At 36.2% G+C, this 22,908-nt stretch overlaps 2 protein-coding genes across 4 annotated transcripts in view; one reads left to right on the forward strand and one right to left on the reverse strand.

Annotated features, from left to right (window-relative positions):
* Nucleotides 1-16,056, forward strand: part of MTF2 (metal response element binding transcription factor 2) — a 29,132-nt gene extending 13,076 nt beyond the window's left edge. For all 3 annotated transcript variants that reach the window (XM_038144291.1, XM_038144292.1, XM_038144290.1), the window contains 9 exons: nt 100-195; nt 1,071-1,139; nt 1,960-2,083; nt 5,334-5,401; nt 5,782-5,952; nt 6,599-6,707; nt 6,869-6,927; nt 7,062-7,166; nt 7,966-16,056. In XM_038144291.1, the coding sequence (XP_038000219.1) occupies nt 100-195; nt 1,071-1,139; nt 1,960-2,083; nt 5,334-5,401; nt 5,782-5,952; nt 6,599-6,707; nt 6,869-6,927; nt 7,062-7,166; nt 7,966-8,320 (1,156 nt within the window). In that variant the 3' untranslated portion in view covers nt 8,321-16,056. The remainder of the gene's footprint in view (nt 1-99; nt 196-1,070; nt 1,140-1,959; nt 2,084-5,333; nt 5,402-5,781; nt 5,953-6,598; nt 6,708-6,868; nt 6,928-7,061; nt 7,167-7,965) is intronic.
* TMED5 (transmembrane p24 trafficking protein 5) lies at nt 14,677-22,746 on the reverse strand. The gene is made up of 4 exons (XM_038144293.1): nt 22,514-22,746; nt 20,790-20,887; nt 19,917-20,100; nt 14,677-17,577 (listed from the first exon to the last, which is right to left on the reverse strand). The coding sequence occupies exons 1-4, from the start codon at nt 22,691-22,693 to the stop codon at nt 17,359-17,361; spliced, it is 681 nt and encodes a 226-aa protein (XP_038000221.1). The 5' UTR covers nt 22,694-22,746; the 3' UTR covers nt 14,677-17,358.
* Between the last annotated feature and the right edge of the window lie 162 nt (nt 22,747-22,908).

Here is a 22,908-nt window from a genome sequence, read left to right on the forward strand (position 1 = left end):
TTGGGTTAAAAGATCCCTTCCTGTTTAGTTTAAATATAATGAAGAAACAATTTTCAGTAACTTTTTAAACACATCTTGTGTCTCTTTCTGTTGTTGAAGCTGGTATCTAAAGATGTTGCAGTGCTGCAAATGTAAACAGTGGTTTCATGAGGCTTGTGTGCAGTGCCTCCAAAAGCCAATGCTTTTTGGTGACAGGTAAGAAAATTAAGCTGTATTTTGTTGGTTGTATTTATTTAAAATGTGAGGGAAATCTCACATATGAGCTTTTATTAGGGCATCCATAACACAACAGTGTTTTTCAAAAAGGGGTTGAGTTTTGAGTAGAAGCTTATACACAAGACAGCCTGTGTTTGGGTGCCAGGAAAATGCAGTTCTTCGTCTCGGTTGAACAGGATGCAGTGATGGGTGGTGGAGAGGTGACCGATGGAGAGTTGGATTGCAGCTGTTACTGCTTTTACTTTGTGTGGAAATCCTTTATACAACAGGTGCAGCTCTATATCCTCTGTTCATGTGTGAGGAGTTAGGACAAAAAGAAACAAAAGAGTGCTGGTCTGTGCTTTTATTTTAAGAGGAATTTGGAGCACTTGCAGCAGATGAAAGAGAAAAACTGGAGAAGAGAATCAAAGAGCATTTCATTAATTATTTATTATAATTCTATGTGGGAATTTGTCTGGAATGTTTGTATGAAGGAACTGAGTTAGGACCAAGGAATGTATAAAATGCATATTTACACTGGTGCACAGGTTTTTGCACTTGAGAGATTGTGCCAGGGACCTTACAGAGCGTCTTAACTGATACAGTCACAGGTTGAGGGACTTTCTCAGGCATATTGAAACAGTGGTAGCAGGATGAAATCAAAGAAGTACCTTATATCTGGCCCAGTAGGTATCAGCACAGATTATAGAAGTTGCTAAAGTGAGATAAAGAATAAAGGGACTCAGAAATACTATATGGCTGTGTTTCTAGCTTGCTTAACTTTCATTTTTTTCATGATCAGGGTGTTAAAACACTGTGTGTATGGACACACACCACTCAGACACGTGTATATATACATATGTATGTATTTTTAGGTTTTATACGTTCATTTGCTCAGTTTGCAGTTCTGGACCAGAATACCTCAAACGTTTACCCTTGAGATGGTAAGTATGAATTTTTTTTAAAAGGGTGAGTTGAATACATGCTCTGCTTTTCCTTTTGGTGTTTTGGTTCTCCTTGCTAAAAAGGAAATCTGCTTGTTAGCTTGAGCTGTTTCCTGAGTCATTCTTGCTGTGTGTATGATCAGGGATAAATCTTTCAAAATTTATCTGTAAGGGTAGAGATATATTGTGATTGCACGCTCTTGGGATTCAATGCTGGGATCATTCAGTGGAGTAACAAGCAGCTACTCACTTGTTGTGTATGTGAAGATTGTGGTATCTAAGTTAAGTGTTTTTTGCAGGCTTAGGATCCTGCTGTATTATCTTAGCCAAACATAGTGAGTACCAGAGCACACATCCTGATATATTTTATAATAGTTTCCTTGAATAGACTTAATGGAACTAGTCTGTAATAGATGTTATATCCAATTTAGTGGCTATATACCTAGTGCTAACAAATACATGGTGGAAATTACCTTGTTAAATGTTAATTCACCAAAATACTTGCATGAATTCAGAACTGATACATTCAAGTATGAATTCAGACTTACTTACATATCCCATGGTCCAGACCAGTTTTGGAGTTTAAAAAAATATGACAATGAGATGAGGCAGAAATGAAAGTGAGATGCAAAACAGAAGGAATCACTTGAAAAGAAACTGCAGGAGACTTCATAGTGTTGTCTGGATTGAGTGTCTTAAGTTGGGCTTTGTGTTCCTCCACCTGTATAATGCTAATATCTTTTCTACTAAATTGTTTCAAAGGAAAGCAATTGGAAGAAAAATACTTGTTTTCTCTGGTTTTTTTATTCAAATATTCTAGGGTAGATATAGCACATCTATGCCTTTACAACCTAAGTGTTATTCATAAAAAGAAATATTTTGATTCGGAGCTTGAACTTATGGCCTACATTAATGAAAACTGGGATAGATTGCATCCTGGTGAGGTAAGTAAGTAGAATACCCTTTCTTGTTTCTAAATTACAGTGCATACATATGTCCTGAAAGTTGACAAGCTGTGAGCTGTTTTACTCTGGATGTTAAATCCTTTAGTACCTTAAAATCTGATAATCCCAAGTAATGAAATAATTTTTTTATTTCTTTGCAGAAATAGAATGCTTTTTAAGTGGTACATATTTTTCTAAACTGTAAAATTTCTTCAAGTTATCTATGCAACTAATTACTTGCATGGTGACTTTCCATTACATAGCTGTTTATTCTGTTGCATATCTACATTCTGTTTTAGTTTCATAATTCTTTTATTACTTGGATATCTTCATATGCTCTGACCTGAAAATCTAAATGTAGAATTGAAGGCAGAGTATATTGCATGTGAAGACCACATTCAGTGTCTCTAAGGTGTAACACACAAACCACATGTTAAATATTCTACTCAAAGATTTCTTTCCTTTCTAATTCTTACAGTGGGGGTGGTCAGTTTGTGTCCCATTTATTTTTGATCCTTTTGCAGTCGGATTCAGCTACTTGTCAAGACATTTTTATTTTAGTTCATTACTATACTAGTTATTTGCCCAGCTATTTGATTACTGAGAATTTATCTTAGCATTAAAGGAAATCCATTTACTCAAGCATATTTAACCAAGAGGACCAGTGTTGATCTTTGTTTCTGCATATGAGGTTAGATGCAAAAATTTATGACTTAAGTTCCAAAGGGCATACTGCTAGTAGAGTAAGTACTCTTTTTTGTGCATGAAAATTGTTTAGGGTTTTGAAGGTTTTTTATATACATGGCATATAATGGGTTGAAATTTTCTATCAGTACATTCTACTTTTATACTTCTCTTCACTAAATTCATACAACTGTAGTCCATTTTTATTAGCACTCACAATTTGAGAACCAAGTGTATGTTCTTGGTTTAAATAAGAAACTGTTTTTCATAAATAATGGAAAATGGTCCAGAGATATGTATTTTAAACTATCAGTGTCAATAGTTAAGTTAAGCAAACACTAAAGCATTACTAAAAATTAGAGTCATGAATACATATCTGGTTTACTTTGATATGTATGGCATCTTTTACCTAAGTCATATAAAATCAGTAAGTCTGTCATATCAAGTCTTGAGCTGCCAATTAAAAAAAAATGGCTACACACAATATAATTTTCACACCATTTTTTCAATAAAATGATTTTTTTTTAGCTGTCTTACTGTACAGCTTAACAAGTATGTAAGCTGTATTTAATTTTGAATTTGGTTTTTCTTAGTATTGAGGGAAATGTAGAAGAAAATGGTTTGTTCATTTAACATAATATTCCTTATATTTAATATAATGTCATGTGGACAGGCTGGTCAGAGCAGTGGATGAGGAGGGTGGAGCTGTCATTGACTTGGAGCACATAAGCCATTTTGAAGAAGTTGAAAGGCTGCACTCCTCTCTGTGCTCTTCCCCTTTTGGCTTCCAGTCCATCCATGCTCAATCTGTGAAAAACATGTAACTGAGGGGGAAGAAGGAAAGGGCAGATCCAAAATAAGTAACCTCACTTCTTTAATTTGTATTTTCAGTTCTTTAATATTTCTACACCTTCAAGGGAACTACTAATTTGAAGTCTGAATGCTACACTTTTAAAGGGCTAGATTTTGAATAAATTCATACAAACTGTATTGAGGAAATATAAATACCTTATTCTGAACAGATTTTAAATGTCTTTCATGAAATTGGCAAAAATTGGCTTGAAAAATCTGATTAACTTTGGTTAGTTAGGGAAATGAGGGAAACAGAAATTAGTCACAGAAATAATTGACATGTACAATATAATGATTTTAGGGGTTTTGTGATCTCCTTAAATTGCCACTGTTAAAAATGACATTTTAGTTTCCTTCTCTACCTATTTATACTTGAGTAAGAGGAAAAGGGTTTTAGCTGTAGGTAAGATGATAGTAAATAATGGAGTTATCAGAACTCCTAAGCCAGTGATTTTTAACATGTTATTTAGAAAGCAATAAATAGGTGGCAGTTTTCTGTAGTTAGCATTGCAAGACCTCTAGATAGCAATGGATTGTATGGAATGCATTGTACGGTGAAGATGGAAAACAAGTTATTAGTCTCTTTGGCTAAAACCTCTTGAACACCTCCATTAGTTTTGGTAGTCAGGTAAACTATCAATCTTGCCTATGTTAAAAGGTTGAGGTTTATCAGTATATTTATTCACTTATTTTTAGCTGTTAGCACGTTGAATTCTTTTACCTTTACTCTCTGTCTTGTTTGGTGAGAATTGTATTCTTTAGAAATTATCTTGAGTTTTTTTGTTGGGTGTCTTTTAGCTGCAAATGATGTACAGTCTAGTCTTCAGTATTCATATTAATAGTGAAGCTTATAAACTGCTGTAAGCTCTATTATTAGAGATAAATTTACAAATTTGGGCATGGCAACTGGAAGTTATGGCAGTTCTGCTGGAATTGACAAGTGGATAGATAAATATAAATGTAAATAATCTAATTTTACATTCTGGTACTTTAATGTTGTGTCCATGTGATAGTCACCACCATACTTGTTATGCTTTTCTTTAATTATTTATGCAATTTTTCAGAGAGAAGATTTCATGTTTTGAGAGCTTGATAGGGACTAGTTACTTCAGGCTTTGGTGAAAGGAGGGAGGTTAGACTGGGTCTTAGCTAAAGGGTCATGAAAATAGATCTGCTTTGGGGGTTTTAAATTCTAGTAATTTTTCTGGATGTTTTCCTTTCTTTTTTGTATCAAGTTGAGTAGTAGTAAAAATGTGAATTGGGTCCTATGGCAGGATTTTGCCATAATTATCATAAATAATTAGGGGTTTTTTTTCTATATAGTTATCCTCTGTTTGCAATCTCAGTTAGTTCAGGAATACATACAGAAGTTTTTTTGTTAGGAGTCTTGGGAGACTGTTAGAATCTTGGGAGTCTTGTTAGGATTGTTTGGGAGAGCAATTTGGTGTTATGTTCTCTCGTTATAGTAAATGTTTTTGAGATATTTTTCTTGTACTTCCTAAAAGTGAAACTCATTTTGTGTCCTGGGCTTGATCCTGGCATTAATTCTGTGGATGTAAAGCACAAAATGTATGGGATTGTGGTTAATATGCACAGATAATATTTTGTTAATGTACTTCACATTCAAATCTATAGTTACAATGACTAAGAGTAACTGGAATCTTTCTAGTACTGAAGAATTTGAGAGGTTAAATGATTTCTTAATACTTTACAGCTGGCAGACACACCAAAATCGGAAAGATATGAGCATGTCCTGGAGGCATTAAATGATTACAAGACGATGTAAGTTATTGGTACTTCTTGTTTTAAATGTTGTTTGCCTATTTAATCTGACTTGGGTTACAGTCTTCAGTCCATGTGGTAATCCCTCTGGCTGTGGATAGCATTTTAAGTTTTAAATAATGCTTCTATTTCAAACTATAACACTACATAGCTATTTTGATTGTGACTCAGACCAAGAGAAATAATTGTTTTAACTTCCATCCTCCTTCCACTTCACATTCTATTTATGAGAAGGAGGATTGTGATGGGGTAAAGAGGGGAGTAAAGTAGCATTTAAATGAATATTCTCTTTGCATAATTTTGTTTTGAGTGTACCCTGCTATTGTAAAAGTTGAATTCCCTGGGATCAGAATTTTAACAATTAATTTAACATCATCTAGGTTTATGTCTGGAAAGGAAATAAAGAAAAAGAAGCATTTGTTTGGCTTGAGAATTCGAGTTCCTCCTGTGCCACCGAATGCTGCTTTAAAGGCTGATAAAGAACCAGAAGGAACTTCACATGAGTTCAAAATTAAAGGCAGAAAGTCATCTAAACCAATCCCTGATGTGAGGTAAAATAACCCAGTCATTCTAGCTGTGTTATGGTTAATTTGGGCTACTTTGGATATTTTTTGGTGCCAATAAAAAAGGCCTTTTCTTTGTAGAATGTTTTTTTAAAAAATTATTTGTAAATGCAGATTATTTGTGAGAACAAGGTCTTAGAAGAAATGTAGTTAACTTTCTATTAGGATTCTTCTAAAAAATCAACATGAAATTTAGCAGTAAGAACAATAGAAAATATCCCAACTTTGCTGTCATTTGGGAAACAAAACCTTTTGCCCTACTGGATCTCTTAAGCAATAATCTAACTAGAATTCTCAATAGGAAGTATGCTGTGAAATAGTAACTTATATTGGTAAATGTGCCATCTTTTTCACCAAGAGTGGTCATATGAATAAATGATATTTAACACTTATGCTTTCCTCTTCAACATTTGGGAATCAGTAATGTCCCTAGAAATGCATTGAATCTGTTAGGTTACTATAAAGACAAAACCATGTGGCTTTGTACCTGCAAATTTTGATTTGCCAGAATCACCTCATTTAATACAATGTTTTAGAAGTAAACATCCAATTGTATTTTCATTGCCAAAGGAAAACATGCATTCAATGAAAACTATCATCAGTAATACAGAATAAAATACAAATTTTCTTCTAGGGAATTAAGTAATGGTATAGAAAGAAAGGGGAAAAAAAAATCAGTGGGTCGTCCACCTGGTCCCTATACAAGAAAAATGATTCACAAAACTCCAGAGTCATCTCCTCTGGTAAGGATGTTTCTTCCCCCTTCCTCCCTTCCTTCTAACTGCATCATAAATGTTGAAGAAAAACATAACAAGTTAATATGAATTTATATTGCCCCCTTTGCTCTCAAGAAAATCAATTAAAAAAAATTTAAGTTGAAATAGCCTTTTTTTTTTCCCCTTAGGATAATGAACCAGTTCCAGTGATAGAGAACCCAGCCTTGGAATTACCCTGCACTGTTGGGTAAATATAAAAAAAAAATCCCTCATCAAACATTGTAACACCATGTAATTTATCTGTTTGCTTCTGAAATGTCAGCTCAGTTTTTAATATAAGATTATTTTTTTGCCTGACAAACCTGTTATCTTGCAAAACAGGAAATCTGATGGAACTGCACATTCATCCAATACCTCAGATGTGGAATCCACAGGTGCTGCCAGTATGAAAGAAACTACCTCATCTAACATTTCCAGACATTATAGGTAACTACTCAGTTACTCTCTCTGCTATAAAGATCAAGATTTGCAGTGTATTAATTTAAATACATTTTTTTACAGAGTAGAGCTGTAAATAGCATGGGGAAACACAAAGAAACAGGATGAGTGAAAATTTGTCTTTAATAGTTCTGTTTACAAGTCCGAGAGTGAGAATTTTTTGGTGCTCGCTATCCACTGTTTTTGATGTAAAATATGTGGCTAAGTGACATTTACTGTAAACAATTAAACTGCAAACATTGGCTGAGCTTAGTTTTCTACTGGTAGTCACAAAAGAACTGATGTACTCTGAATTAATTTTAGCAGCTTTTTCTTTTTGTAGGTTTGTGTGTTGATGTATGCTGTGATTTTCTATAGTCAATAGAACATGAAAAAATTCTGGCACAGAGTTTATAAATAATTTTTTAACTGCAGTCAAGCTTCCTGCAAGCAAAAACTTTTCCCTCTCTCAAGTTCAGCAAATAGAAATTTCCCTTTTGTTGATGAATGTGGATTTTGCTATTTTGTCTCCCCTTTCTGGTTCATGCTGTTGAGTGCTTTCATGAGTCATTTTTGTGTGCATTATTGATATAATTTTCAAATAGCTCATGTTTAATTTAGAGTTGTGAAATCGTTACCAGCTGTAAGTGTCATATTGACAGTTACCTATCTGTAGGCAAGAAGTATTTTTTGAGTGAAAAACAAGAAAAATTATTACATGAGTGGCATGGAAATAACTGATGATACAGCATATATGTTGAATTAATAACTCCTCGGAGTTAATGCTATGGGGTTTTATTTTCAATAGTTTATCTGACTCGAGAAAAAGGACTCGTACAGGAAGAACTTGGCCTGCTGCAATACCACATTTGAGGAGGAGAGGCCGCTTTCCACGAAAAGCACTCCAGACTCAAAACTCAGAAATTGTAAAAGATGATGAGAGCAAGGAAGATTACCAGTATGATGAACTCAATACAGAGATACTTAACAACTTAGCAGATCAGGAGTTACAGCTCAATCATCTGAAGAACTCCATCACTAGTTATTTTGGTGCAGCAGGTAGAATAGCTTGTGGGGAGAAATACCGTGTGTTGGCTCGTCGGGTGACACTTGATGGAAAGGTGCAGTATCTTGTGGAGTGGGAAGGAGCAACTGCATCCTGACTGTAGGACTGAACATTATGTTCACTGCACTGTCATCTGTAAGTACAGTTCATAATGCAGAGCCACGAGAGAAATGGTCTTTAAATGTGTTTCTAAAAAAAAACAAAAAACAAAACAAAACCAGTTTAGCCTTAACATGTAATTGTTATCATTACAGCTCTTGTGATAAAGACTTATCTTTTTAAAATCTGATCTGAGACTTAAATTTTTTAATCTGAACATTGTTAGATTGTTTTAGGTTGGGATATTTTGGGTTACAATTGCTTAAAAATGTGCATGGTGTTTAAAAAAAGATGACATTTTCTAGAGAACATTCCATGGATACAGTTATTGTGATTTAGAGAAAATATTATGTAGATAGCACAAATATTTGAAAAATCTTGGTTTGTTTTCTTACCCAAATGTTTGCAGAAATGTATTTCTATTTCAATACTTTCTAGATTTCATAAGTGCAGTGTATATAATGCCTACTGGAGACTGTAAAATACTGAAGTTTTCTTTCAAACAAAGTGTAAAAAAAAAAAAAAAAAAAAAGAAAAAATATATTGAGCCTGTAAATTGCTCTGTGACCAGACTTCATTGTCTTCTTAATATATTCTGTGTGTGTGTGTGCGTGTGTGCGCATATACAGCGGTGTATATGCACACACAGAGCTGGGCGTGTATATAGATGTGTGATTGTGACCTATGCAATACAAATTATGGGATCGGTCGGCTTCTGAGAATACATCCCATAATTCTTTTTTCAGGAATAGTTGCCAGTATTTACACAGCAGCATTTCTTCTCAGGCTTATTGGGTGCTGTTGCTTTTTATGTACTAAGGAAAAGTGTCCAACCAGTGCAGCGTGTTCTGGCAGTGGGTGCAGTCATTGATGTTCATCTGCTCTACATTCCATTATTTTCCATTCGAATTAACCGCTAAAAAATAATGCAAGATCTGAAGATTTCGAAATTAATTCTACTGGAAGTAACAATTTGAAAGCTCTTGTGGCATTCTGATTGTAAATTTCACGTCCCAATTATAAAGTAAGTTGACAGGAGTCGTGCAGTATTTCTACATACCTGTAGAACAGTCATATTTTGATAAATGTAGTATGAACTAAGTGTATTATTGCACAGGGTCAACAAATGTTGCCATTTGAAGTAGCGTTACTGATTTTATTACAACATTACCTCTTTTGTGTTTATAAAATGTACCAAGTTTTAAATTGGTAAGATTATTTTACTTGTTAAAAAAAGTCAAAAAGTCTCTTGCCAGTATTAGATATTTTTTCTTTGTCTGCTACTTTTGAGGGGGTTTTAGCCAAAGAGTAAACAGAAGAATATTTTTACTTTGGTGGTTATTCACTGTACTGTATAAGGTTAGTGTTCTTACATGCTTACAGTTTGCCACCAAAATAAAATTATGTAACATTAGCAAATGACAGAGTGGTTTAAAGTGTACTGCCTGAGTTAGTACTTATTTATTCCATTACTTGGTTATTTGACTTTTTCTGCTCATCTTGAACATCTTGAAAAGGTGACTTTTTTTCTGAATTTTTTTTGTCACCTTATAGCCAAAGGAAGCAGAGAAAGCTTTTTATCCTGTGTTTGGCTTATGGCTGGCTGGGTTATATTAGCTTTATAAAAATGCTAATTAAAAACTCCCACTTCTGTTTACCTTCACTAAAATGTGTGGGGTTTTCTCACACCCTCAGCTATTAATTTCATGTTGCCTTGCCTATAGCTGCAATATTTTGATAACACAGCAACTTCATGTTAATTTTTGAATGTTTATATCTTGAGATAATGCAAAATGTAAAGCCTTTGTAACCTTACTCACACCATCTGTATTTGTCTTTATTGTTTCACTTTATCCAAGTCCTTTAATTCTAACTGAACACCAGCAGTATTTTTCATAAAGATTCATTTAATGATAAATATTGGAATGTACTTGGGGACCTAAGTGGGGGAGGTGTGGGGAGAAAATACTTGTCAAACTTCAGCTGTCCGTAGACCTAACTATTGTGAATGTTGTTTTCATTTTATTATGGTGGTTGACTTAACTCTGATGTTCAGTTTGTATTTTTGGAATTGCTTTTCTCTTAGAATTAAAAGACCAACATTAAATGTGTGTATTTTTTGAGAGAGAAGAATGAGTTTTGATTCTGTACTCTTGTGAAGCACATACTTGGTGGCATCCTCCCATCCATCACTTCCCAATCTCTAGCTTTCCTGTTCCTGTCCTGGAGACACTTGCCCTGCACATAGACACTAACTGGTGTTCCAGCTATGGTTGAGGGATGCTTTCTTACAAGGTGTCATGTACTGGAAAATGCTGCAATAGTGCTGCTGAAGATAGAGCTAGAGTAGTAATTAAAGCACACCTACAAATGCCTTTCTCATTTTATGTGGATTTCATTGTATGTAGTAGTGGTGTGTCTAAAGGAAAAAGACAAATGTTGCTGTATGTAATGATTTCATTTTGGTATAACTCGGTCATTGTATGTACGCATGTGTGTAAATATATGTAATTCAACTTTGTTGTGGTCACTGATTTAGAATCATTTCTATGTGTATATTTAATATTTTTCCATTACGTTTTATTTGTATTACAGTAGTATTTAGATAGAAGTCTCTCGTGACAGTTCTAAAAATATAAGGTATCGCATGAACAAGACAGCAAAGAAATAATGGCACAATACTGGTCAGAATTGTAAGATATGCATCATAGCAAACTATTTGTCAAATCATTGTTCTCAACAAGACTTCAACAGGAATTTTGAATAAAACGATGGTTTTTCTATGCATAACGCATTTTGAGTGAGATTACGAGGGAATTTTGAAAAATCTCTAAGCATGATACATGAAATGAAGGTCAATATTTTGATGTAACATTATGACAAATACATTTAAAAAGGCCTTTAAAGGTGAAGACAAGCACTTTATTGTCTAGAGGGTGGGGAGATAATTTAATAAACAGAAAAATGGTTTGTCTTTGGAACATCCTACTAAAGTGATCTTTAGTGTTCTATTTTAAAAGGAAATTGGTGAGTTGAGGTGGAACATACCAAGGCTGACGATGGAACAATAGTCAGAACAGAGTGATAAGGATAAACTGGACAGAAGCATCAGCTCTATGCACAGAGGGAAGAGGAGGAGTCTTGCAAATGCTATGCTGGTAATATGTTCAGGCACATCTCTAGCTGCCTCACATGTCTGAATGAAAAATAATACTCCAGTTAAGGGCATGATGGAAGAAAATTACTTTTTGTAGGGATGGAGAAAAGGGTTTAGGAAACATTGAAACATTGTTTGGTCAATGTTGAACTTAAATACCCATACTGAGGTGTCAGATCTATTGATATCCTCGTTTAGTAAAAAAACATTAATGCACGAGTTAAACTTTGGAGTTGTCAATGTTTGTAGAAAAGTTTGCTGGTGTTTTGGTTTTTTTTTTTTTTTTTGTAAATTGGATCATCTGTAGGTGAGGTGTGGTGAAATGAAAGACTCGGGAAAAGAGTCTCCGTTGGAGTCCCTGAATGAAATTGGAGAGGGAAACAACCGTCTTTTAGCAAAGGTAGTGCAGGACAGTAGAAAGGAAAACAAAAGACACTTACCAGTACAAGCTGTGCACAGTCTTAGAATGAGCTTGAAATGTGATGCTTTTGGTGTCTTTCAATTTTGTCATTCAGCAACAATGAAACAAGATTTTTGTATTGTCTTGGTGTTTTACTGTTTTGCATTTTTGAATCCCTTAATGTTCTCAGCTAGCCCACCTCTGCTATTTTTTTAAATTAGGTTTGTACATATTTCGGTATTGAGATCCATATACCATAATATCAACAGTTGTTCTGGTTTTCATTAGTACCAAAATATTTTGCCAGCAGATACTAATTTTTCAAATACAGCTGTAGTTCATACCATTCTTTTCATATAATCTTCTAATCTGTTTACTGATAGTATTTCACCAGCATGTGTTTTTCTTGTTCTAATTTATGTTTCCAGCTTCTCAATTTGACAATATTCAGATTACTTCCCATTGTTAGCTACTTAGTGTTTGGCACTGATTGACTTCCATGTGGTTTTGGTTTCCTAGTCCTCTGCTTATTGAATGTTCAACACAGTACCTTCCAAGCCTGACATCTGCAGTTTTACTCTTAACAAGCTCATTTACTTCAAAACCTGTTTTAAAGCAGGAAGCTAATTAATAGTTATATCTTGCTCTAAATAAAGTTTTTTTCTGCAAGCACCACTTCCAAGTCCTTCATTTGTGCTTTGCCATTCTCTAATGAATACTCACAAAACTTGGCTATTGTTGCATTAGCTTGTGTCACCATCCAGTGGGATAGTTACTGCTTTGCTGTGTACCTGTTTTGCTCATTCATGATCATTACTGGTTGCCTGCTTTGTGTTATGTGATTGCTCTAATCTGGTATTCATAACTTCACAAATTGCTTGCATGATTGCAGAAACCAGAAAGTACTATGGGTAAAATTCTAAAGATATCAACAGTAGTTGGAAATTGTGGGAAAGGGAATGAATTAACAACTGGAGAGGTTTTAACTCCATTAAATCCTTAAGCATAAAAGGACTTCTAATAGATGTTTAATTTCAGGTCCCTTTGCATAAGGTTGAAATTAATAGATATATGCTTCTAGAACTTCTCTTTTGGGAAATCTGTGCCTTCCTTATGCACCTGTGTTCCAATTCAGCAGGTGGCAGATGGAGAATGAGGATGGATATCGTTTCCAGAAACTTGGTATGCACAAAGGGAAGGGGTTTGTGAAGAGTATGGGTTCCAAATCTCATTAACTGCTGTCAGCTGTAGCACTTGATAGCATGAGAGATGTAATTCAGATGCTTTTGGTGAAACTTCAGCAGTGTAGGTGGGATTACTACTACTTCTAAGTTGTTTTTCATTATTTTATTACTATTTTATTATCTTTGCCTTTGATAAAAATCAACAGTTATGTGAATTGTTTTTGAAAACAGTAAGTTATGTAGCTTTTGATTGCATTTTTAATTTTTGTAATGATTTGTGTCAATTGTGCTTACTCACCTCTTACTGTGTTATTCATACAGCATTCCTCCTGTATGAATAGTGAATTTCTGTGAGAGTACTACTGGAGCCAGGGGAAAAGCATGGAAAAGGAAGGGCTTAACAGAAGCCATTTCTCAGCAGTAACTAAGAGATGTGTTTCCTGTCTACACCACAAGTTGCTAAGTTCTCAAATGAAAGTCTTGAGGAGAATTGTTCTTTGAAACACAGGAAAGGAACTGCTAGTTTTTAAAGACATCAGATAGAGCTCAGTCTTCTTAGTTTCAGGCTGTCTTAATTAAAATTTTGGAATAATGAGTCTTTGGAAGAGACTGCCATATAAATATAAAAAAAAACTCCATACAGGAAAAAAAAAAAAAGTAATTTTATGTGACTAATTGAGTAAAATCTTTAAAAATGTGGTCTTAACACTACCATGTGGTCATGGAGTGAGGATGGTGCTGCACCCTGACAAACAAGTGCAGTTAAACAAGGCCCTGCTGCACTGCTGAGCACGAGAAACAACATGCCAGCCTGAGGCACGAGGCTGGGGTGTGTTGTACGGGAGACAGAAGGCAGAAGGTGTCATTTCTCATGGTGCATGCTTGGAGAGATCAGGAAAGGGAACTTCTGCAGGTATTTCTTATGTCTGCATCCAAAAATAGCTCTTAAGAGTTTTTAATGCTCAGGTACTTTTTCAAGTCAAATCACTGTTGCTTCTATCACTAATTGCCCAATCCGACAACGTAAGATTGTACTTAGCATTTCACGATTTCATTGATTCAAAACACAGCTTAAATGAAGTTCCTGTTTCATTGCTTTCATAATGTGGTTTGCAGGCTTCCGGACAGGCCCGGGTGTCTCAGGAGTCTTATGAAATGGTAAATAAGCTTGGATTTGTCATGTTTTACTCAGCCAAAAAAATACTCCAATATTTGAGCTTTATTCTCGAGATCTTATTTTATGAATAATGCAAATATATTCTATAACTACTAGTAATTTATATGATGAGATTCTTAATTGTGAGCTTCAGATTGTGATACTATTTCCTGTAGATGTTTGCTGCTGAAATACAGTTAAGTATGTTAAATACTTTCTAAGAGAAAGTCCAGAGGTTGATGTCTTTCTGATCTGACACCTGTGTAAATTTTAAATTATTTGCACAGATTAAGTTGATATGTGCAGTGAATAAGAACAGAATGTGAAAATTGCACAAGGAAGAAATGAAAAAGCTGCATTACTAAAACCAAATTTCCTGTTAGCTTGGCATCCTTGATCTTTTGCAGATTCATAGGTATTCATAGCATTCTTCCTTCATTACAAAACAACACAAACATAGGTTTAAACTTGATTTATTGAAAATCTCAGTTTTGCATAATTATTCAACATCTGCAAGTCTTAAAACATTTAATTCTGAAGAAAAAGTCCAATAAGAAAAAAATTGTAATTTATAGTTTCCTTTGTAAATTTTATACAGTCAAAAGCAATCTACTCTTCAAAATCCAAGTACAATGTTACTTAACTGCAAGTTTGTATGCCAAATCCTTCACCTATCATAAACATTCCAGCTGCCAAAGCCAATGAACCTTTCCAGTTATTCCCTCTTTCATTTTCTATAGTGGACCTTGAACAAAGAGCAAATACAGTCAGAGCTCTTATTTGCAGAACAATGATTTCTTCCAGGTGAACTCTGCTGCCGATTGTTGCATTTTCCTTCTCCCAGAGATCGCTGTTTGTAACAGGAGCCCCTGAACTGCAGCAGTCTGGTCAGAGCAGGCTGCACCCAGCAGCAGGTTACACTGGGACACCAAACGGTTTTGTCACTGATGTGTAGCTACAGAGAGGCACAGCAGAGCAGCTGGGGAACCCAATCCCTTAAGGTGCCCTTGGAAAACTCGGCAGAGCTTACCTATTGGAGTTCTAAGCTGAAATCTTGACTCTAGTAGCTTGGAGAGCAGAGGTAGATGTCTTAGTCACAGCTTCCCAGAGCTGGTTCAGCATTTTGCAGATGGTTTGGAGCATCACGCGTGGTAATGCACACATAGATAACAACATGGTATAGTGCTACTGGGAGAGGGACAGGGAAGTGGCAGGAAAACATTATTTGCTTCTCTAGCTGAAAGAATTACTTTTTCCTAGATCTTGTTCTTATCACAGAAATAAGCTTTCTACTTCCGGGCAGTTTAGAATAGAAAGCATCATATGGAAGTAAGATACACAAAACCTGCAAGGGGTACACTCTTATTTTGGACACAGTTTTGCAGAAATATGAAGTAGCTCAACAGCCTTTGGAGCCCTCTATAACAAGTTCTGTAATAATAATAATTATATTTTACTTATAAAAACTATTTAGAAATATTATTGCTAGGTCCTCTTCTCTGAAGTTGAAGCTGAAGTGCTGTTTCTGTGTTCTGTAGCCCTTGCTATCATCTGTTTCATTTGAACAACATACTTCTTCAATGCACCTAGTGACCCTGTTTTTATTCATAAAACACTATTTAATCACAGAAAGTCTCAAAATTGCAACTCTGCCATTCATACAGATGACCCCACAACAGGCACAACACTACTACAGATACTGTTTTTAAAACACTTCTTAAAAAAGTGTTTTTAATAAAGTTTTAAAAAACTTATGATGAGATGCATTTAACACATTTATACAAGAAATTCAAATGACTTGGCACTTTGTAAAAATTAACTAACTTGAAACTACTTTTTTAAAGTTAATTCTCATGCACCAGGGGTTTTGGCAAAAATTCTATACCCTCACTACACTGTTAAAAGCCACTTACCCAGATATTATAATTTTCTGATTTGGTATTAGCTTTGTCTTAGTGATAGTGATACTACATATTCAGTTGATCATAAAACTTGAGGCCTGTACTTACTGCTCCTGTGATTTGTGCCTTATTCAGATGAACAGCTAGAAACATGGGTTATATGAAGAAGGTACTTACACAGCTGAAAGACTTGTGAGGGTGAGCAAAAAGGGAAAGTTTAGGTGAAGCTTTGGTTTTATATGCCTGTGTAAGTCACCCAACTGTAACGTTAGTCATAGTTGTAATAAAGTAGAAAATAAGAGGGATTTCGAGACTACAACAATCAATGTTTGTTTTGGCATACCATGAACACCCCCTGCCTTTATTAAAAGGAAAAACCATGAGAACTTACTTTTTAAATAATTATCTATTGCATGAGGTTACAGTAACTAAGAATTTGCAAGTCATACTTCAAACTGTGTCTGTATGTTTGTATACCACTTGTCTCATGTAACAGCCAAAAAGGAAAACAGGATTTTGCAACTACAGCACAGAAGGATTTTTGAACAGGAATTGTATCTATTTTCTCCAATTGTTTTTCAAAACTGCCTCAGTTTCACACTGATGGTGCTTTTTTTAAAGTGCTGATATTAATCATCTGTCATAAAAAGAGATCTCATGTTCTTACATAGTTAGCCCAGTGCTTCTTCATGATGCCAAAGAACAAGAACTAAGGATTTTAAAAAACATGTAACTTTGAAGAAAAATGACAGTAACTACCAATCCTGTGAACTTAGGCACATGTAAATTCACCCAGTATTTTACAGCAACTAAACCAATGTCTAAGTTACTACTTAAACTTTCATGTGAAAATGAAGATAATGACAGTTATATTAACATTATTTTGCATATGCACCAAATGTGCTATGCATAAGATAGGAATTAACAATCATTAATGAATCCTACAAGTACAAAAAAATAGTTAGTAGCATTTGGAAAAATGGGAGAGCTTGGGAAGAGGCATGATGTTCATGTTAAAAAAAAACCCAACCAACCACCACAAAAAACAACAGAAAACTCCCAAACACAAACAAGACCAACCAGCACTATCACATCCAAAAAGCCCAATATGAGTTGAAAACCTGATTTTTACTGTCTGTTCAAAAGAATCTGAAAGGTCTTTATTGTCTTTACTGGAGTTTATCCTTCTCCCCCAACCTGTTATACTGTTATGATCGTAATATGAACATTAATGAATATTAAGTTCTACTTTTCCTCTTATCTTCAAAGAGACTTTTCAACATGTAAACCTGAACAGCTGATACCACCACCATTACTCCCAAGTTGACCATGGACCAGAAATTCACTCTGTCAAAGTTGCTTTCTTGTATGTTTCGGTCACGAGCCTCAAATGCTCTGAGCAGGGTCTGAATCTGGACACTTTTGCTTAATCTGGCTTTGACACTGTTGATGGATTCCTGGTAAGTAACAAAAGAGTATTTTTAGAAAAAAACCCCACATGAATTATGTGTATATCTTGCAGCAAATACAAAATTGTTAACATCGTGTTATCACCTGTAATTTAATATCTTGACAAGTAAAGAGTTAATTTCATTTTAAAATATACACATCATCACAGTTTTCATTAATTTGTCTAGCCGGTTATTGTGTATTGGCTAAAAAGACTTAATGTAGCATTAGTGTTCTGTAGTAATTTTGTTTTTTCTCTTTTATAAGTAGGGAGGCTAGAGAGAAATCACACCTATTTGGACTAATAAAAAGTAGTGAATCTGCAGAACTAGTCTCAAAACAAATTATGTAGTGGCAAGCACATGTAGAGTTTTTTCTGCTGTATAATAAAATTAAGGAGTTTTTTAATGGAAACTACCATCAGGGCTATATCTGTAGCAAAAGAAAATCACAGTAATGTTACTTTCCTGTCTGCTTCTGGTGTTTCCACTGTAGTGGCCATAAACTGCTGCTTCAGCCTTGATACAAAAGCAGAATTTTGATAATAAACAGGACAACTGGAGGTCCTAGAAAGGACATAAAGTGTGACCCTAGAACTAGTGAAAGTACATGAACACTTCAGCCATGACAACAGCAGCTCAAGAGTTGGACTTTATTCTGCACTTACTAAGTAAACATCTGGTCCTATGATCTATTGAAGTTTCATCCACCACATACTAGATATTAACAAAAGCTGATCTCATGCAGTGTTGAATTATGTTCTTGATATAATTATGGATCCTGAAGTAACTTTTAGTGAGAAGAGTAACATTTGCAGTAAGAAGAGGCTAATGATTTTTAGAAATCCCCAAAACCATAAGGCTAAAGTCAGCAGTAGCATTTTCTTTGTTTCATATTTAACAAAAATATTTCAAAATAGCTATTCTGGGGAGCCAAATAATTTTATGATGATAAAGTTCATTGTTACACAATAAGGAAAATGAACACCACACAAGAGCTTTAAACATAAGACATAATTCCCTATTTTTGCCAGAAAATGTGTTCTCATTAAGGAATAAAGTACTAAGGGCTTATGTTAGTCCTCATAGAGCTTGCAGAGAAAGTAATACTTGGCTAAGTAAACAATGGGATTAAATCCTAATCTTAACTTTATAAAAATTACCTACTTTATAAGATTTTCAAGGCTCTCAAAGATAGGTTCTGCATTTCTTTTTCTTTTGGAAGAGATACCAGAACATAAACAAGTATCTATCAAATCCATTTAAGTATTTTCTGTGATTAGTGTGAGTGGGATCTTCTTCTCAACTTCACATATAAATTTTGCTTTTTTCTAAGTGTCTTGACTGCTACTTTTAAAGATCTGGTCAGATTTTCAGATTCTATACTTGGTTTTGTTATTATTTAAAAGTGTTTCGTACACCTATAAAATATTTAAACACTGTTTGCTTTATTTAAAAATCTGCATTGTGTTTATGGCAATAAACAATACACTGATTTTCTACATGATGTTTTCAGTAGGTGTGTGCAGATGTTGGGGTTTTGGGCTGTTTTAAAGATACCTATTGTCTGTAGCTATGATGAAACAAACAACAGCTTTACTGCATCCTACCAAGCATTAAGAACAGTGGTACTGGAGCACCAAGCAATCCTTTGCTTCTACAGTAATCTCAATATTTAATGGTCATAAAGGGAATGAGAGCTTGGACTCAGCAGCAGTCTGAATCCTACATCAAACAGGCTCAGCATACAATTTAAGCAAACATAACCACTCAATGTCTGCAAAGATGAACCTGTTTTTTATGCAAATTAACTTTCATTCTGTTTATTAGTTTGAAAAGATGTAATAAAATTTGGGGGCAAAAAAACTAATATAGTAATATCTAATTTACTGAGGATAGAAAACAGTAACCCATACTTCTGCACACATGTGATGGAGAGGCTAACAGAGTACTTAATCTTTAAACATTGATAAAAATGATGCAATAATTCCAACTACATCATTGGGACTAAATAATACTTTAATGCTCAAAGTATTCATTTCATTGCTGCTAGGGAAGAATGTCCCATTTTAGAAGCAGGAAGAAAGGAAGCTGAATTGGAAACCAAGTGACTGAGAGCTAGACAGTTTCTTCTTGCTGGTGAAGGGCCTATTCGGAAAAGATCTTCAAGTTTCTGTGTGTAAAGAAGAGATCCATGGAGCTAGACTCCCTGTATTAGTAAAAGCAATATATGGACCTGGAATACATTCCAGGATGACACAACAGACCACGGCAGAATGGCTACATAACATTGAGGGTTTTTTCCCAAATGCTCTTACACTGAATAGAATGAAAGATCAAATACTAACCAGAATATCTTCCAACTTCATGTCGAGGAGATCTGTGCCTGTAACGTATTTCTTCCAATCTTCCTCATCTTGACCATCTTCTCCCATATTGTCCAGGATCAATTCAAAGAAAATCACCTTTTCAGAAATGGTACTGAATGTGTTGTCAAAGCAGAACATGTAATCCCCATCTTCTGTTTCCACACTGCGTATGTAAGCAAAACATGATTAACTACACTTTCTGTGCTGGTTCTCAAAAAGTCAGTTTTTGTAAGCATACCCTTCCCTTTAAGACTGACAATCCTGCACTTAGAAATAACCAAATCTTCTCTTAGTATAAAAATAAGAACTCTAAAGACACTTTACAGATTACACAGTCACAGCAGAACAATCCTACTGACTCCAAAGGCTCAAAATGATGAAGACAGCAAGTTGCTTTCATTTCTTTTTGGGGATTTTGAATCATTGCTAATCATTACAAAAAAAACCACAGTAAGTGGAATTCTTATACTATAGTAAAATTACAGCAAATATTACATATTGTGACAAACAGACTGGAAAAATAGGGGACTTTCTAGCTTCTTATTTGTATGACTCGTGTGACCTTTTGGTATTAGATATGGAGACCTTTTTCAACTCCACAATAATTATTTTTATCCACTCAACATGTACAGCTATCATTGAAACAAAAATACCCTTCACTTCATGGTACAATTAATGTAAAAAGCCTTCAGTGTTTATAAAAAGAAAACTGCTATTCTCAACTGTCCTATTAGAAAATCTTTTGTAATACTAAGGAATAAAAAGTACTCAACCTTCATTTCAGTTATACTTGCTAAAGAAACCAGAAAAGTTCTTTATGTAACACTTCTGAGTTTGAAATTTCAAACTTACGTATGAACTCCATCTGATTTTCTTTCATCAAAAACTAGAGTTTCACCTTTTGGGGAGAGCAGATGGAAATCAACATCTAATCCTGCTCCATCTAGAACCTGTGAAACAAACAAAAATAACCAACCTCCAACCAGCTGAATTCCTGTTTGCATTGCTGACAGCAACATTTACAGGGAAGGCAAATGTTTTTAGGTAAGGGAACAGACAAATAAAGAATCTGAAAGATTAATCTGTCTGGATGAGCTGACACCAAATTAACTAGAAACAGATGGAAAAAAGCTCAACCTAAAAGCCTTTTAGCAATTTCGGAATCTTAAACTAAACGTAATCTAAACCTGCCAGGCTGGGCTTATATTGAACCATTCCCTAATTACTTTTAAGAATGCATGAAGTTTTATCAACAGGCATGGTTAGACAACCTGTAAAAATACCAACAAGAGATGGCTAAATCTGGCATTTCTATGGCTGCTGTCACTGATTGCTTTGTATTAGCAGAGTGTTTACCTTATATCTGAGAATTACCTGCATCCTATGGTAAATACTCTTATGCTTTAGCCACGAATATAATTAAGTACAAAATAAATCTATTTGCAGTAATATACTGAGCTCCTTTTCTACACAACCAAATAGAAAACCAATTCATTACTGTTAACAGTAGTGCTAAGAAATTTATGCCTGAGTAGAAATAAGGTGGGAATATAATGTTATACACATTAGTCCCTTCTAAAATAGTGTCTTTGTTTAGCTTATGATCAAACTAAAATCCTACTCTTTGCAAAATAAACTTCTGTTTGGCTTAGACAGGACAAAAGCTTGAATGAAGCAAAACTTGAACACCCCTCTTTCGTTCTTGTTCAATTCTGCATGTAACAGAACTAGAAATTAGGAAAAACCCGAATTTCAGCTTTGTCTTTCAGATGGAAAACAGAGGGGAAAAACAGTTGGAGGGGAAGAGAGACAGATCCTGGCCCATTTCTAGGCACAGTAATAGGGTGGGAGAATATTCAGTGCAGCTTTCCTGACTGTACCTATTTTACTGGGAAAAAAGTCATTGTTGTAAGGGGGGGAATATGTCTGAGACCGAGATCTATGCCAGACATCTCTGGGAAACTCCTCAAGAAGGACAGGAAAATCTTAACGACAGTCTGTTAAATTGGGCTGTTTCTGTAAAACGTTCATCGTTGAGATGAAAGGTGTTTCATATCAGCACAGTGATAGGCAAGTACGGGCTCTGTGCATCAGCACAAGCTTCCGTACGCTTTAGGGCTCCAAGCCAAGGTCACAACCGTGAACTTTCTACATTCTGCCCTTTTAAAGGATGGCAACTTGAGCTCCTCTGAAGTAGAAACAAAAATTTCCCTCCAAACCACTAAAAGAACGTATGAGAATATTTGAAAAGGCCGGTAAGTTAATTTTTAACTCCGTAAGGCGGAACTTCTAACAGTGTACAATTCCAGCGTGGCTTAGCGGGCGCTTTGCGGCGGCAAGGTCCCGGGCAGGGCTGGGCTGCCCGCGCCCGGACCAGGCCGGCGGAGCCCCGCGGCCGCTGCTCGGGGCAGGCACCGCGTCCCTCGGCAGGCACTGCCCCTCAGGGCCGCAGGAAGGCAGGACCGAGCCGCCGTACAGCGGCACGGGCAGGCGGCAGCGCCGCCGTCACGGCGGGACGCGGGACCCCGGCTCCCCTCGGGACGCGCCGGGAAACGCCCCCTCCCGCCCTGCCCGACCTGGTACTCGAGCTCCAGCGAGGCCTCCTTGCGCATGGGCTGGTAGAAGCACTCCTTGCGGCCGGCGGGCAGCGTGAACGTGAAGTCGCTGTCCAGGGAGGGGCTGAACTCGGCGGCGCCGGGCGGCGGCAGCAGCAGCGCCAGGCACCCGAGCGGCACCAGCAGCAGCCGCGGCCCCATCGCTCAGCGCCTCGCAGCGCGCAGCCCCGCGCGCACGCGCCCAGGGGCGGGGGCGCCCGGAAAAGGGGCGGGACCGGCAGCGCCCCGCCCCCTCCGCCCCGCCGCGCCAATCGCCGCCCCGGCAGCGCCACGCCCCGCCCGCCCACGGTGCACCGCGGCGGCGCGCGCTGCCCCCGCCCCCAGCGCGCCGGAGGCGGGGCCGCGCCTGCGCCGTG

The sequence above is a fragment of the Motacilla alba genome, chromosome 8 (assembly GCF_015832195.1).
Source record: "Motacilla alba alba isolate MOTALB_02 chromosome 8, Motacilla_alba_V1.0_pri, whole genome shotgun sequence".
Classification (NCBI taxonomy): Eukaryota; Metazoa; Chordata; class Aves; order Passeriformes; family Motacillidae; genus Motacilla; species Motacilla alba.

Coding starts and splice junctions, on each gene's coding strand:
- TMED5 (XM_038144293.1), bottom strand. CDS start 22,693: ATGGGGCCGCGGCTGCTGCTGGTGCCGCTCGGGTGCCTGGCGCTGCTG. Junction 20,888..22,513: donor CGCTGGAGCTCGAGTACCAG/GTCGGGCAGGGC, acceptor TTTGTTTCACAG/GTTCTAGATGGAGCAGGATT. Junction 17,578..19,916: donor TGAAGTTGGAAGATATTCTG/GTTAGTATTTGA, acceptor GTTACTTACCAG/GAATCCATCAACAGTGTCAA.